The 15,014-nt window shown below is 48.5% G+C and overlaps 1 protein-coding gene across 5 annotated transcripts; it reads left to right on the plus strand.

Moving 5' to 3' along the window:
• Positions 1-231: 231 nt before the first annotated feature.
• LOC103469455 (zinc finger protein 646) lies at positions 232-13,950 on the plus strand. Of its 5 annotated transcripts, none has more exons than XM_017306222.1 (5): positions 232-406; positions 3,992-6,774; positions 8,834-9,878; positions 10,034-10,124; positions 10,729-10,813. In XM_017306222.1, the coding sequence occupies exons 2-4, from the start codon at positions 4,220-4,222 to the stop codon at positions 10,094-10,096; spliced, it is 3,663 nt and encodes a 1,220-aa protein (XP_017161711.1). In that variant the 5' UTR covers positions 232-406; positions 3,992-4,219; the 3' UTR covers positions 10,097-10,124; positions 10,729-10,813. The 5 variants fall into 5 exon arrangements, with proteins under 5 accessions (XP_017161711.1, XP_008415365.1, XP_008415362.1 ...); XM_008417143.2 differs by having other exon boundaries at positions 233-406; positions 8,834-9,943; XM_008417140.2 differs by lacking the exon at positions 10,034-10,124 and having other exon boundaries at positions 234-406; positions 8,834-9,943; positions 10,731-13,950.
• Positions 13,951-15,014: the final 1,064 nt, after the last annotated feature.

The raw sequence follows: 15,014 nt of genomic DNA on the forward strand, positions 1-15,014 counted from the left end.
GCTTAGGGTCAGCCAATTAAACGGAGGCGTTTTAAATAAATGTGTTGAAACTGTTCAACTGGAAGAGTTCAGACCTGGTGGGTCCTGACCGCACAGATTCATTCACATAATTATCAGACTAATATCTGAAGATGTTTTCTTTAGAGACGGGGTTCGGTTCGGTTCGGTTTGGACCTTGATGCCGCGGAACGCTGTCATGTTTGGGCTCATGCGCCGCGCCGCTCGGCTCGCCGCGCGCGGCAGCGGCAGGAAGTGTGCTGCTGAAGCGGCGGCGGGGGGACACAGCAGAAAAAGTCGGAGGGTGAGCAGGAGGAGAAAATAAGCATGTCTAATCTGTGAAAGGTGCACAATCTGCGGGTCCAGGCCGTGATTCCTTCTGCTGGCGGGCGCAGAGGCCAACCGAGGGGTGAGTTTGTGGCGGAAAAAGGAGGAAAGCCGATGTTTTCCATGAAAGGGGGGCCGCGGTGTGTTTGTCGGGATCTTTGTGTAGCTCGGAGCTAGCTGCGCTGCTAACCGCGGCTAGCTGCTGCAGCGGAGGCAGCTTTCCGGCACCAAATGTGAAGGAAATTCCGAGATCAGCCTCCAAGCTGGACACGCAGCTATGCGGGACTACTGGACGTGCGTTTTTCTCTTGCTGTTTGGTTGTCCCTAACTTCCGCTTTTCTGTTTTCTCTCATCGCGGAGATGCTAATCGCTAGCCAGGCGCTAACCGTTAGCTCGGCCGAGCATCAGCTCCCTCCTCCGCCTCCTCTGCTCTAAATATCCGTTATTTGTCTCTGAAATGACCGCGGGACACTCTTCCGGGGTTCGGCACCATGTTGGGTCGGTGGACTGGGCTTGGAGCTCGGCTGGACCAAAGAGGGCCTGTGTTTGTGATTAAAAAGGGAGCTAACCCCGTTAGCTGCGGTAAAATGGCTCGGCGTCGCGGCTGAAAGCCATTTCAGATATTCGTGGGGTCTCGGTGGGAGTGGGCTGATGGCTGCAGGTGGCGCCCCGCATCATGTCGGTAACACTCGGCGCTCCGCCGCGCCCCGCAGCGGAGCGGGGGACGGAGCGCGGCTCCCCGCTCAGACTGGAAGGTCCGCGGCTGGAAATGTCGGATCGCCCCGCTTTGTCCGGATGGACTCCTGCCGAGGCCGAACCGGGGCGGGAGGAGACGGGCCAAGGTCAGGCGGCCCCGGGCGGCTGTCTGGGTCCGGTCCGGCTCTGTTCGGGCCAGGAACCGGGTGGGGATCCGGAGCAGCGGCGGGACCGTTAAAGCGGGTCAGACCGGGGGGGTGTGAACGGAGCCGGGCCGTTCCGGTCGGGTTGAGGCCTCGGCAGGTTTGTTTACATGATGAGCTGAAGGGAAAGTTGTGATTGGCTGCAGCTCAGCTTCACACCTGAACTCTGACCCCGCTGCTGCAGCATCATGCTGAGGGGTGAACAGTTCCCAGGTTAACCGGCTCCTGGGGTCATAAACTGGACCAGAGCCGCCGCGCCAGGATGACGGGGTGTCAGTTGTTTGGCGGCAGTAAATCTAAACTAGCTCAATAATTTCATTATTTATCGTTTTTCTCTTTCTACCATAATCTGAATGATGAAAGTCTTCAGTCTGGTGTTTTAAATTTTATTTATTTTGGATATTTAAAATGTATCCAGTTCTCAAATGTTAAGTAGATTTTTTTCCATGAATTAATCCTTTTATTTCTGTTAATTATGATGGTTTTCATTCAAATTTAAATATTACATCAGACTGATTTTTAAAAACAAAAGTGTGGATTGATGAAAAGTGTGTTTAATACTTATAGACCATTTCAAAATGTGCTTTTAACAATAATAATATATAATATCAGCTTAAATATGACTATAAATAAGTTTATTGGTGTTGGTCTGATTGGCTGCATCACAAAACATGAACTTTTATTTTTCTGATGTTTTTGCAGTCGGTTCTTGGAGGCTGCAGGAAAACCGTCCAGCTTTCACACTTATGGGTTTTTATTGCTTTATTATCAGCATGAAGCCCAAATCTGGACCAAACTCTGAAGACGGTTAAACATGAAAACATTCACTAATAGTCTCTGTGCTATGAGTTGATCATATGGACTTAAAGTTTTATCCTGATATTCTGTGATAATGATAGAAGTGATGATACACTGCAAAATCACAAAATCTTACCAAGTATTTTTGGTGTGGTTTCTGGTGCAAATATCTTGGTACAATTGAAATAAGATAAAAATAATTTTAATTTTTATATTAATGAAAAAGTTTTATTCCTGCTGGCAGATTATTATAATTATTATACTTATAACAAAACATTTTTCCTGCCGATGGAATTGGAACTTTTTCATCAATATTGAGGAATTATTGACTCATATTTCATTCTGAAAAGTTACATTTAAGATTTTTGTATTAGACATGATATTTGTGTTATATCTTAGTATTTACTAAGGTTTTGTTTTGCAGTGTAAAAATAATTGATTACTTGTTTTTTAGGTAACTGTCTGGATGGCAACAATTATAGCTTCACAAATTCAAATAACGCTTTTGAAAACTTTCCCATTTGTAATGAGCATCTTTAGCCACACAAAGAAGTGATTTACATCAATAAATGCACACAGTAACTGTATTTCCTAATGTATTAGTATTTATTGATGCTTTCGTTACACAAACAGTGGAGAAAATAATGAAACTATTAATCCTGATGAGAAAAGTTTTGGTTTTTTAAACTTCATTAATTGGAATTTATTGTGACAATGATAAATCAAAATTGTAATAAGAAATGGATGATGATGGATGATGATGGATGATGATGGATGATGATGGATGATGATGGATGATGATGGATGATGATGGATGAATGCCCAGCCCTTCTGTGGTTTCAGCCATAAATAAGAAAACCAAAAGGTTGATCTTCATGTGAGGGAAACTGGAGGGGCAGGGAGGACGTCCAGCTCTGAGTGGATCTGCTCCTGTTTGCTGTTTTATTGTACATCCTGTTGACCTGCAGGCAGGTGAAGCGCTGATGGTCACATGACCCAGAACAAACACGGGCCGGGTCAACACTGGAACCGGCTGCTTCCTGCTGCTTCAGGCAGCGGACCAGTCAAACCCAAACTCCTTCCTCCTCTTCTTTCAAACAGGAGCCTGATTTTAACTGGGCCAATGTTGTCCCGTCTGGCTGCCACAGGATGTCCAAAGTGTGGCCCGGGGGCCGTCTGCAGCCCTCAGAATGATTCTGTGTGACTCCCAACGACAATCGCAGCTTTGGCCCAGCAGAGACACTTAAGAGACTCGGACGCAGCTAGTGATGCGTCTGAATTAGCTTTTCCTAAAGTGGGACATGCTATGAATAATCAAGTTTTATGTTTAAAATCAAATTTCATAGTAAAACCAGCTGTCTGTCTGTGGTCTTATTGCTAAAGCTACATGGTTGCTAACAGAGGTTAGAACTGTGAAATAAACCTGCTGTATAAATGGAACCTTTACTTCTGTAACGTTGAATGTTGTACAATGAAATTTGGATGCAATTTTCCAGTGAAAAACAAATGTCTCATAAAAAAATATACTATGAATAATTAGACTTTTCCTTTGACAAAAAGTGAACTGAAAACTCAAATGGACATAAAAACAGGCGAGGTCAAACTGGCGAGTGAGCGAAGTGATGGCTGATGGGTAAAAACGGCTTCTCGGCCTTTAGCGATCTGGAAAGCGGTGCTTGTCCGTGGAGCCATGTGTCTGAATTTCCTTGATGTTCTTGAAGCATTATTGGTTCCTGGTAGCTCTTTTTACTGTGCAACTGGAAACCATGCACAGTGACGATAAACCACAATAAATAACATTAAATATTGTGAAAATAAGTAGTTCACATTGCACACCGCTAGTACTAACCCTTGACTTTCCCAATAATTTACCTTGTAAGCATTTTCCATCAAAACTAAAGATTTCACTGTAGAAATCAAGAGTTGTTGTCGGGTGAATCCAAAAGTAACTGTTCTTCTTCTCTCCACAGTGATTCCTCATTGGTGTGCCCATCGCCCCTTGCTGGCCCGCCACCCCCAAGGCGGGCCGTGATTGGCTGGATGTCCTTTGGTGGTGGAATATGGCCTGGAGTCTCAGCTAAAGAGCTAAGCAACCTTGTTTTCTCCCCTCCCCTACCCCCCATGGTCCCCCAACCCTTCACTGTTCATTACTACGTTGTGAACCGTGACTCCTTCCAACTGCTCCGGGGTAGAGTACTATGGCAATGCATGATATGAGTCGTGCCAAGGGATTCCCCTGTAAAGAATGTGATATGGTCTGCCCGAGTACTCCAAGTCTTCTAGAGCATATGAAAGCACATTATCAGCAGGAAGAGAGCGGTCGTTTTGAGTGTGAACAGTGTGGACGGATTTACAAGCACGCAGCCAGCCTTGCCAACCATAAGAAGTCTCACGAAGTGGGTTCGTTCCAGTGTCCAGTCTGTACGCGTACGCTGCCGAACGCGGTAGCTCTGAAAAACCACCTTCGGATCCATACTCTGTCCCCAAGCAGTGCACACGCAGAGGAGGAGAACGAGGAGGCCCCTGAGGAGGCGGGCCACGACGAGAGGAGCTTCGGCCTTGCCCAGGACCTCTCGGATGGGTTTGGCCGTTCCCATCTGAACAACAGTGGTGTTGGACATAGTGTCCTACCTGGCCACGAGACAGACGACCACGGGAAAAAAGGCTCCCCTGAATCTGACGACGCCTGGGACAGACCGTTCAAGTGTGACCAGTGTGACCGAACCTATCGGCATCACGGTAGTCTGGTGAACCACAAAAAGTGTCACCAACAAGGAACTTTCAAGTGCTCTGTGTGTTTTAAACAATTCAGCAATCTGGCTGCGTTAAACAGCCACGAGAGGACTCACTCAAAGTTCAAGACTCCAGGGGCGACCATGGTGAGCAGCGGCGCTGGCAGCAGCCTCCACGATTCGGAGCGCAGTGCCGGCTCGCAGTCATCTCAGAGCGATGAGTCTGCCTCCTGTTTCTGCCACTTGTGTCAGATAGCGCTGCCGAACAAGGCAGACTTCCAGGAGCACATCCTGCTGCACAACACGGCCTCGCCCTCACTCGGACTGCCGCGCAGCTTCCCCGGCATCATGCCTCACAATCTGAGTGCCGTGCGGTCCCCGGCGTACACCCCGGCACTGGGTGACCCTCTGCCCCTACCCCCACTTCCTGCAGATAAAAGGGGCCCGTACGACCCAATTATGGGTCCCCCAGTCAACAACCCCATTTACACATGTGCATACTGTGGGGCTGGACACCCAGACCTAGAGACTTTAAAAGTTCACTATCTAACCCATGATCCTCATCCACCGTCCCACAGTCAGGACAGCTCCATACTCAACTCGGACACACTCAGCTCTGGATCACAGGGCTCGGTGGCATCGCCCTCTGGTGGCCGTGTACCTCAGGCCAATTCTCCAGATGACGAAGAGCGCCGCTTCAAGTGTGGAGAATGCGGTAAAAGCTATCGGCATGCAGGGAGTCTGGTCAATCACAAACGATGCCATCAGACCGGCCACTACCAGTGCACCATCTGCTGTAAGCAGTACCCCCACCTGGCGGCACTACATAGCCACCTGAGGAGCCACAAGGGCCGCCCCTCCAACCAGCCAATCGGCAACGACAGCGGCGACTGGCTGTCTCCTGAGCCGCTCACTCTGGATTCCCAGCAGAGCTACGTCCAGGAGGGCAACACCACAAACACTCCAATCTCACTGCCAGGAAACCTTGGTGATTCCTCTCACTTTGTGCCGGATGGCGGCCATAGCAGCGGGTTGGACTCCCTAGAGTTCCATGATCGGTTTGACGGCAGCTCGCTTTCCCAGAGCAGCTCTACTCACCGGCAGGCAGACAGACATGTTTGTGCCGACTGCGGTGAGATGTACGGGGATGTTTCAGGCATCAAGTCGCACATGTGTCCCCGCCGTGGACAGCAACAGCAGCCACCACCGCAGCAGCAGCAAAGCAACATGTCTAATGGCTTCATGGGGAACATGAACTACCACAGCTCCAGTGGGACATCCATGCCCTCCGGGAGCTCCAGCAGCATTAAAGAAGGCAGCAGCCAGAGACCCTACTCCCAGAGTGGGGGTAAGAGGATGGGCAGTAACGACAAAGACGACGACGATGATGGAGAGGTGTATCAGTGCTCGGTATGTGGCAATCATTATGCCAGCCTAAGAGCTCTGAGAAGCCACCTTCGCAGCCACGCCAATAACCCGATAGGAGCAGGACCATCCAATCTGGATCAGGACTGGAGGATGATCTGCTCCACCTGTGGCCAGAGCTTCTCCAGGAAGCAGGACCTCCTGAATCACCAGTTAATCCACGGCCCCCAGAGGCCAGACGGCCAGCAGCAGGGTATCACCGGCGGCTCAGCCAATGGCAGTGACAAGATGGATGGACGTAACCACATATGTGTGGACTGTGGCATGTTTTTTGCCGACCAACACCACCTGGTCACTCACTTGTGCCCCGGTAAGAACCGAGGAATGAATAAGTCTGGCCTAAATGGAGGCAAAGGGATGTCTGGTGGTGAAGCTGTAGCTGGAGCCAGTGGTGATGGGCGCAGGCCAATGGTTGATCAAAGTGACAAACCACACAAATGTGACCAGTGTGGACGAGGATACAGACACCCCTGCTCGCTCCTCAATCACAAGAAGTCTCATAAAACCGGCGTTTTCCGCTGCCTGGTGTGCCAGAAACGCTACTACAACCTGCTGGCGCTAAAGAACCACCAAAGGACCCACTTCGACCTCAAAAGGTACGCTTCTAGTTCAATTTTAAATGTCATGAAAAAGTGGGCTTAAAAATGGGTGCTATGGAGAATTATATTACATCATCTGAAATTCCACAAGAAATCTCAAAACATGTGAACAGTTAAATATGGTCGTAAATGTCTTGAAAGCTAAACCCTGCAACTTATTTGAAAAATAAACATGTCTTTAGTTTCCAAAGACATCATGCTGTTTTTCAAAGAGATGAACAAAATATGTTGGTAGAATTGTGGGCTACAAGCCAAACAGCCCAACATCAAGCCCTTTGCAGCGGGTCAGTGCGGCTGCGCATTCTGGGCAAGGGATGCCGGAGCATTGATCAGTTGATCGGTAGGATGGTCATGAAATCACCGGCAACCGATAATTGCAATGCCAATTTTCATTATGAGTGCTTATGCAGGTTTTTGCCCATACCTTGGGTAAAGGGACGGCTCACGCCGGTCCACTCTTTGAGCAGTCCTGGACATTAAGGTCATCACGGTCCTGTTGTTCCTCAGTCTATTGTGACTGAACACCACCGGTCTCAAAGGAGTCACACTTCATCTGCACAGGATTGCTTACTACTCATTAAGTGAGAAACCTGTTTGTTGTTGGCCTCACCAGAGACTTCAGCTAGAAACAGCATGAGCCTCCAGCCAGAGAGAGTGATCAGTCCATCCAGTTCCAGCCTAAGTTTCCTATGTTGAGTTAAATTAAGCCTCAGGCTCATGTGGTGGTGGCCTTCCATAATTTCTTTAATTCTGCATTCCCACCAGCCCGAGTTAACCCGCTTTAATCCAACACCAGTGTTTCTGCCTAGACAGTCCAGTTCATTTGGGCAGATTGAGCTATGATGGAGACCAAAAAAGTGAACTCTGGTCCGCTTACAAACGTAGGTAAAATCTGAGGCCACTCCATTCTTGTTCACATTTGGTAAAGAGGGAAGTTGTGCTCAGTGTCTTCTTCAGAGGTTTTTGTGTCATTCAGTTTTTCTTGGTTCAGCACCCTGAACTAAGGCAAGGGGGGAACAGGTTGCTCAAAGGGTTTGGTTGGTTTGACTCACTGCAGCATGTGAGAGAGTCATACCAGCTGAAAATATAGCAAATATTGTACCAGTCGAACCAATACCAAACTATACGTTTCAACTCTGCAACTTTAACTCCCTCAGATCCCAAAGACTTTGGTTTCAGATCCTTCCTCTGCTGGGTTGAGTGGCCGTTGTTTTTGGTTGGGCCTGTAACGGTGTCTGGTTGACTTCAGACCCATGGCTTGAGAACATTCTATATGATGTTATGCTATGTTACACTAAAAGATTAACTCTGTTATGTTGAAATACTTGGCATGCCTTGGATTTACGTGCCTTGACCCAGTTTAGATCGGGCTTCAGCTTGGACCTTCCAGATGTGTTGTTCTTCATCCAGATGCAGCTTTGCTAACCTAAGTCCTGCTGCCGTCCTGTTTTAGAGAGAGAGAGTTTCTCTTTCAACTCTTCCAGTCATTCTGGTTCAGTGCTGATACCATTCCTTTAACCTGCTAACTGAGGCCATTAGAGATGGAGCTCTGGTTGTTTGGTCATTTCTGTAAGCTTTGGACTGAATCTGCTGGGATGTCCGCTGTCTGAGGTGTTTTTCTGTAGAGTAAGAAATGTCAAATTCTTTAGAAATTATTACCTTATTCTCCAGTTGTGGGATTGCTCATGCTTTTTAGTTACAAGCAAGGGCCAGATGATCAAGAAAACCTCATCAACACAAGCATCCATGTAGTGGTAGGACTTCTGTTAGTTTATTGTCTCTGCCAAAGTACACCGACTGCATCACAATGTGCAATTGAAATTGGTTGAAAGTAATGCTTCTTATGTTATTGTTTTGAAGAACTTGATCATGTTGGTTTAGCCAGTCTACTTTTTAAGATAAATCATGGGTTCAAGAAAGCATCCTTGTGGAACACCACAGGCAGTATCTCACTCACTTCTCTCTGCTAACAGTTGTATGTAGTACAGAATTTTCTCTTTGTAGGAACATTGTGATTGTTACGCGTCTCCTTCACGTTTTGTCGTCCCTGCTCCAGGCACAAGTGTGAGGAATGTGGCAAAGCCTTCAAGATCCAAAAGCAGCTCATCAACCACCTCCGTCTCCATGAGGAGCACCGGGCCAAAGGTCTCGTCCGGACCGGTCCCAACGGTTCCCGCTTCCAGCAACCTGGACCATCTCAAATGCAGACAATGAGAGCAGAGTCCTCAAAGGGCCCAGTCATGGGGGTCAAGTACAGCCATCAAGGCTTTAAGAAGCCTTACTCGTCGGCTGGGACCTCCAGGCCCCAGAAGTTTGACCCTGCTGAAAGTGGGCGAAGACCTTTTGCCTGTGAGGAATGTGGAAAGACGTACCGCCATGCTGGCAGCCTGGCCAATCACAAGAACCTTCATAAAATTGGAGAGTACCACTGCAATGTTTGCAACTCCACGTACCCCAACCGGTTGGCCATGAAGAACCACCTGCGCCTCCACTTTGCCCAGAAGAAGCACAACTGTCAGGAGTGCGGTAAAGGTTTTCGCACTCAGCGGCAGCTTGCCACTCACACTACAGCTGGCTTGTGTAAAGGCCCGCAGGGCCCTGGGGCCCAAATGGACTTTGAGTGCGACGGCTGCTGCGAAGGATTCGCCACGGCTGACGAACTGTCTGCTCACGACTGCCCAGCTCAGCACCTTCCTTCGTCTTCCTCCACCAGCAGCTCCGCCAACATCAGCATGGAGAGGAGCTCTGTTGACATGGACTCTGACGAGCGGCCGTACGCCTGCGACCTCTGCAGCTGCACCTACAAGCACGCCAGTTCCTTGCTCAACCACAAGCACACCCACAAGACCGGAAACTTCCGCTGCAACTTCTGCGACAAGCCCTACACCAATTATATGGCCTTGCGCAACCACATGCGCATCCACACGCAGCGCAAGAAACACATCTGCCACACTTGTGGGAAAGCTTTCCGGTTGGCAAGGTTCCTGCGTAACCACCAGAAGGTGCATGAGGAGGGCGCTACGCCATTCGGCTGCCCCAGCTGCGGGAAGAGTTTCCAGGGGAGGTCCGGTCTGGCCCGGCACCGCTGTGGGGACAACCAGGTAGGCATGGAGGTCAGGAGGAAGGCCGCTGCACCCCCAGGAGAGGGAGAAGAGTGTCGGTACACGTGAGTTCTCGTCAGTTGTTTGTGATTCTTCGAAGTTGGAACAAAAAGAAGTAGTGCAGATAAATTTAGGTCTCTACGTGTCTATTACAGGTATATGATCTCCAATCCGGCTTCCTTGGGACCATACGCGTGCCGGAATTCGGATTTTTCTGAAGTTTGGACAGATTGAATTAGAGACCAGATAAGTCATCCCCGTTTGCTTTCAGTTAGCATATCACACATTGTAGTTTGTAGGCTGCCTTCAATCATTCATGTCATGTTCAGATGTTGTTTACATGCTGTTTTCTTCTCTGACTGAAGCTTTCCTCTGATTGTGTCTGATCTGATGGCTGCTGAGCAGAATGAGGCTGCTGCATTTTGATGTTTGTTTGGGAAGAGCAGGGAGTATTTGGAGCTAGCTGCACTGCACATGTACACACGTCGGCATTACCAACCGGGAATTTAGCGTAGCTGTGGCCGGTTCTTCCAATGGGCAGCAGACTCGCTCAGTGCATCCCTTTAGGTACAGAGGCTGTGTGTGCAGTGCAGGAAGCAGCAGATACTTCCCACTTTCCTCCTGCTTGTGTGTCCATGTCCCCCGTCCACACAGCAGTCCCCCCCAGTGACCTGTGTAGAAACGTTAGCTGGTGCACCAGTTTGTAGAAAGCTCTGAGCCGGATTTCAGATCATATACCTGTATGTAAACTTTATCAGGTGATGTTGCATGTCTGCCTCCCGTCACTAATTTTTCTCTGTCTCTTCCCCGCCCCTCCCCCGCTCTCTCCTCTTACCGTTTGTCTCTGCACAGATGTGATCAGTGTGGCCGCTCCTACCGCCACGCCAGCTCCCTGCTCAACCACAAGAACACCCACACCGTCGGCATCTACCACTGCGCCGTGTGCCTCAAGACCTACAACAACCTGCTTGCCCTCAAGAACCACCGCCGCATCCACTCTGAGACCCGCCGTCACCGCTGCCATGACTGCGGGAAGGCGTTCCGTGTCTCCTCGCAGCTCTACAACCACCGGCGGGTCCACCAGAAGCAGCGGGAGCTGACCTGCCGGTCCTGCCAGCGAGCCTTCCCCACGCAGGCCAGCTTCAGGCTCCACATGGAGATCACCCACGGCCAGATGCCGCAACCCCGCCAGCCCAGACCCCAGCAGCACCGGCCGGGCGGCTCCCAGGAGCTGGGCTGGGGGTCGGGCCTCGACCTCACCCTCATGCAAGAGCAAGGACTCAATCCCGGCAGCTTGGCTAAAGGCCGCAGCCGCGAGGGCAACGATGAGGTCGCCAAGCCCCACATCTGCAACCAGTGCGGACGCTCGTACCGCCACGCTAGCTCGCTGCTCAACCACAAGAACAGCCACAAGACTGGGACCTTCTTCTGCTCCTCCTGCCAGAAGGAGTTCCCCAACCTCATGTCCCTCAAGAACCACCGGCGCATCCACACCGAGCCCAAGCGCTACCAGTGCCCGGACTGCGGGAAGTCGTTCCGGGTGTCCACGCAGCTCATCTGCCACCGCCGGATCCACACCAAGGAGAAGCCTTTCTCCTGCCAGCAGTGCGACAAGCGCTTCTCCTCCAAGTCCAACCTGCGGCACCACATGAAGGTGCATTGGAGCGGCACCACGCCGCCGCCGTCGGCCATGGCAGTGCCCAACTACCTGGGCATGCCCGGCGGACCTTTCGTGTAGTCTAAGGGGGTGTCCAGTGCTGGCGGTGCCAAACCGTAGATAAACCTTCGTCCTCCTCGGTGTGTGGTGGCAGTGTGTGTGAGGACAGATAAACACACACACAGACCTTCTGCTAACCATGCCTCCCTGCATGATGCCCCCCCACAGCTGCAGCACCTGAGCCTGACCCGGACTGTGGGGTCGTTGGGTCGCTGCTGGTTCCTCTGGTGGCCTTCGTCAGTGTTTTGAAGCCTTCTCACTCTGAAACGTAGCATGAGTGGAGCTCGGCCGTCGGACCTTCATGCCCTGCTGTCGGGCAGCAGAGACTCATGGGACTTTTTCAGACTTAAGACGCGTGTGTGTGCTGTAACAGAGAGACACTTCCTATTATCTGGTTCACACACACGGACTCGGAGCGGATGATTTCTGTGCCAACAAGTTTGTTAAAACGCATTTCATTCGCATTTATCAAACCACAGATTGTATCCAACACTGTCTGGATTTACCATAGCAACGTCTCCTACTGCTCTTCTCTTTCCGCTGACGCTTCACAGGAAGTTTGATGTTCGGTGCTGGATCAGTCTCAACATTCCTGGTCCAACCCTGAAACGGTGCAGATGCTGGAAGAACGTCTGTTTGCTACGGTGGCTCAGAGAGCTCAACTTCAACTTCACAGATTTCCAGTCACAACTTTGAGCTGAACTGGGTCAAATTAAGTGAATCGGAGGAAAAACATCAGAAATGTAATTTTCAGAAAGAACAGCCAGCTTTTTATTTATGTTTTTATAGTAGTGAGACTCAATTTAAATCTGTTAATTTCAGGGTTTGAAATTAACTTGCAATTTAATCAGAAAACTGGCAACAAAGTAAACATTTTCAGTTTAAAAAAACATTTTTAGCTGCTAAATTATTGACTAAGTTCTGGTTCTGGAGACTTTTCCTCCTCCACCAGAACCAAATCCGGGTTAAAGTCTGAAGTCCTGGTTCTCCATTAGTAAATGTTGCTATGCCTGTTCTGCACCAGTAGAGGGCGACGATGTTAAAAACCCGGCGCAGTTCTGGGTCACAGATGATGTGACGTCAGTTCGTGTTTCTTCGCTCTGCTGTTATAAATATCATCAAAACGTTATTAATGCACACAGCGCATGTAAACGCTACATATTTAACCTTCATATATTTCTGAAAACGTGTTTCTGAAAGAAACATTTTTAACTTATTTCAGATAATTAACTGTTTTTAAACTTCACCCACAAAAACGGTGAACATAAAAACCATGTTGGGGATAAAATGACGTGTTAAAAACTGATCATCTGAACGGTTCTTTGAGCTGATCCTGAAGATTCGGTTCCCTCCAAAGAGCCGGAAGTCCCATCGCTGGTCAGAACCCGGTTTACTCTTCATGCCTGCGGAACCTGACGGGCTGAGCGGATCAGAACCAGAACCGCACCGTAGTTTACCGATCACAGCGTTTTTCTCAAATCAACCCAGAAACAGGTTCTGGTTCCGAATTGGAGTTTTTTTTTCTTCAGTTTTTCGGAGCCCGATCAGCTGGCTCTCCGACTCGAACCGGAAATTCCTCCATGTTTGTCCTGCTGCCTGCGGCGCCACCTGCTGGCTAACCCATCAACCTGCAGTCCGTGTGTGTGAACTGGACCCAAACTCTCATCTCTGCGGCTTTGACCGAAGGAAGCAGATCCTGTAGTAACTCATTTATTTATATGAAGCTGATTATTGATTATTGATGATTAACTCGTGTATCGGACCGCGCTAGTGTTTAGGCTGTGTGACTTTAGAGCCGTGTCGATGTGAAGCACCCCTCCGCTCGGAGCCGACGGACTCATCCGGATCCTGCCTCCTTCGCCCCGTGACGTCACGCCGACTCCCTGCTTCCGGACGGACTTCCGGCGGCGGGACGCCCGGCTCTGTCCCACTTCCTGTATTTATTGGTGTTTCTTTCCCGTTTCCCTTATTTAACTGTTGGAAGCCTGTGTGTGTCTGTCAGCGTGTCGAGGAGCGCCGGTGCTAGTCAAAAAATAAAAATAAAGTGAAAGCCGTGCAGTGACGTCAAGTGCTGTAGGAGTCCATGTGATCTAGAACACAGAAATGTCCCCATCCGCCGTCTGTCCTCCGACACTTCCTGCCTGCGTCTCAGTAGATTAGAGAGGAAAGTTTGGAGCGGCTGTAATCCTCCGTTTGAAGCTCGAACTTTCCGTTTTCATGCGTATATATGATGTAATGCTTACTATACACTTTTATAAACTATGTTTTGATAATTCATTTCTTAACAGAGAACTTGTCCATATACTATAACCCTTACTGCTGAGTACTGAAAATAAATAGATGAGAAAAAAATGATCGGTTTGCGAGTCTGATTCCTGGAGAAACAGTCCAACAACCCCAACAATTGTACGGAAGGCCAGAAGTGTCACAATTCAATAAAAAAAAACTACATTTTAATTTTATTATTATATGAATTCTGTTACACAGCTAATTATTTTTGCCCCTCATTGCAGCACAATATGGATTTCTCTGTGCTTCAGACAACAGTAATGGATTAAATAGGATGTGCTGTCTCGCTAAGTCCTGTATAAAATATCATGTATTTATTAAATTATTCATACTTTATAGTTTACCTATTACATATTTTGTTTTTATATGTTTTATAAACAAGAAGTAGATTTTTTTTTTGTTGGATTGTGGCACTTTTGGGTCTCCGTACATGTTTCATGTTTTTCTCAATTTTGTGTGGAGAGTGAAGAGTGCTAAATTATGATGAATACTTCTGAAATAATTAAACATTATTTTTTTAAAACTGGAAATAAATGGAAATTTATTAAATATACAATTAATTATATGTACATCAATTAAATGGTTTTCATTTTAAAAACTATATTGTTTCATCATTTCATAAATGATTCCTTTGATGAAGCACAAAATGGTGAGCGGGATGATTGGGAACCCTGACATCTGATTGGCTGCTCCTGCAGAGACCCTGACGCCTCTTGGCTCAGACATGAAGTAAATTAAGATTATTATTTCATATTATTTAAATTGACACTCTTCACTCTCCATAGTTTTTCCCCGTGTTTCCATCAGCAGAGAGGACAATCCCAGGCCAGCCACACGGGGGCGTGCAGGAGTCGCATCAAACGTCGGTGACGTTATTTTAGAGCCGATCTGACGTTTCCGGTCATGTTGAATAGTTTTACTGCTTTGCACTGAAATAGAATTCCTCTGGTGTTCCTCACGGTTCTGTCCTGAGTCCCCTCATGATCTCCATCCATCATCCATCCATCCATCATCCATCCATCATCCATCCATCATCCATCCATCATCCATCCATCCATCCATCGTCCATCCATCCATCCATCATCCATCCATCATCCATCCATCATCCATCCATCATCATCCATCCATCA

The sequence above is a fragment of the Poecilia reticulata genome, linkage group LG8 (assembly GCF_000633615.1).
Source record: "Poecilia reticulata strain Guanapo linkage group LG8, Guppy_female_1.0+MT, whole genome shotgun sequence".
Lineage (NCBI taxonomy): Eukaryota > Metazoa > Chordata > Actinopteri > Cyprinodontiformes > Poeciliidae > Poecilia > Poecilia reticulata.

Bases quoted from the DNA above. Each gene is read 5' to 3' on its own strand.
- LOC103469455 (XM_008417140.2), top strand. From the start codon at position 4,220: ATGGCAATGCATGATATGAGTCGTGCCAAGGGATTCCCCTGTAAAGAA. The intron at 6,775-8,833 runs GTACGCTTCTAG...TCCCTGCTCCAG, and splicing joins ACCCACTTCGACCTCAAAAG to GCACAAGTGTGAGGAATGTG. The intron at 9,944-10,730 runs GTGAGTTCTCGT...GTCTCTGCACAG, and splicing joins GGAGAAGAGTGTCGGTACAC to ATGTGATCAGTGTGGCCGCT.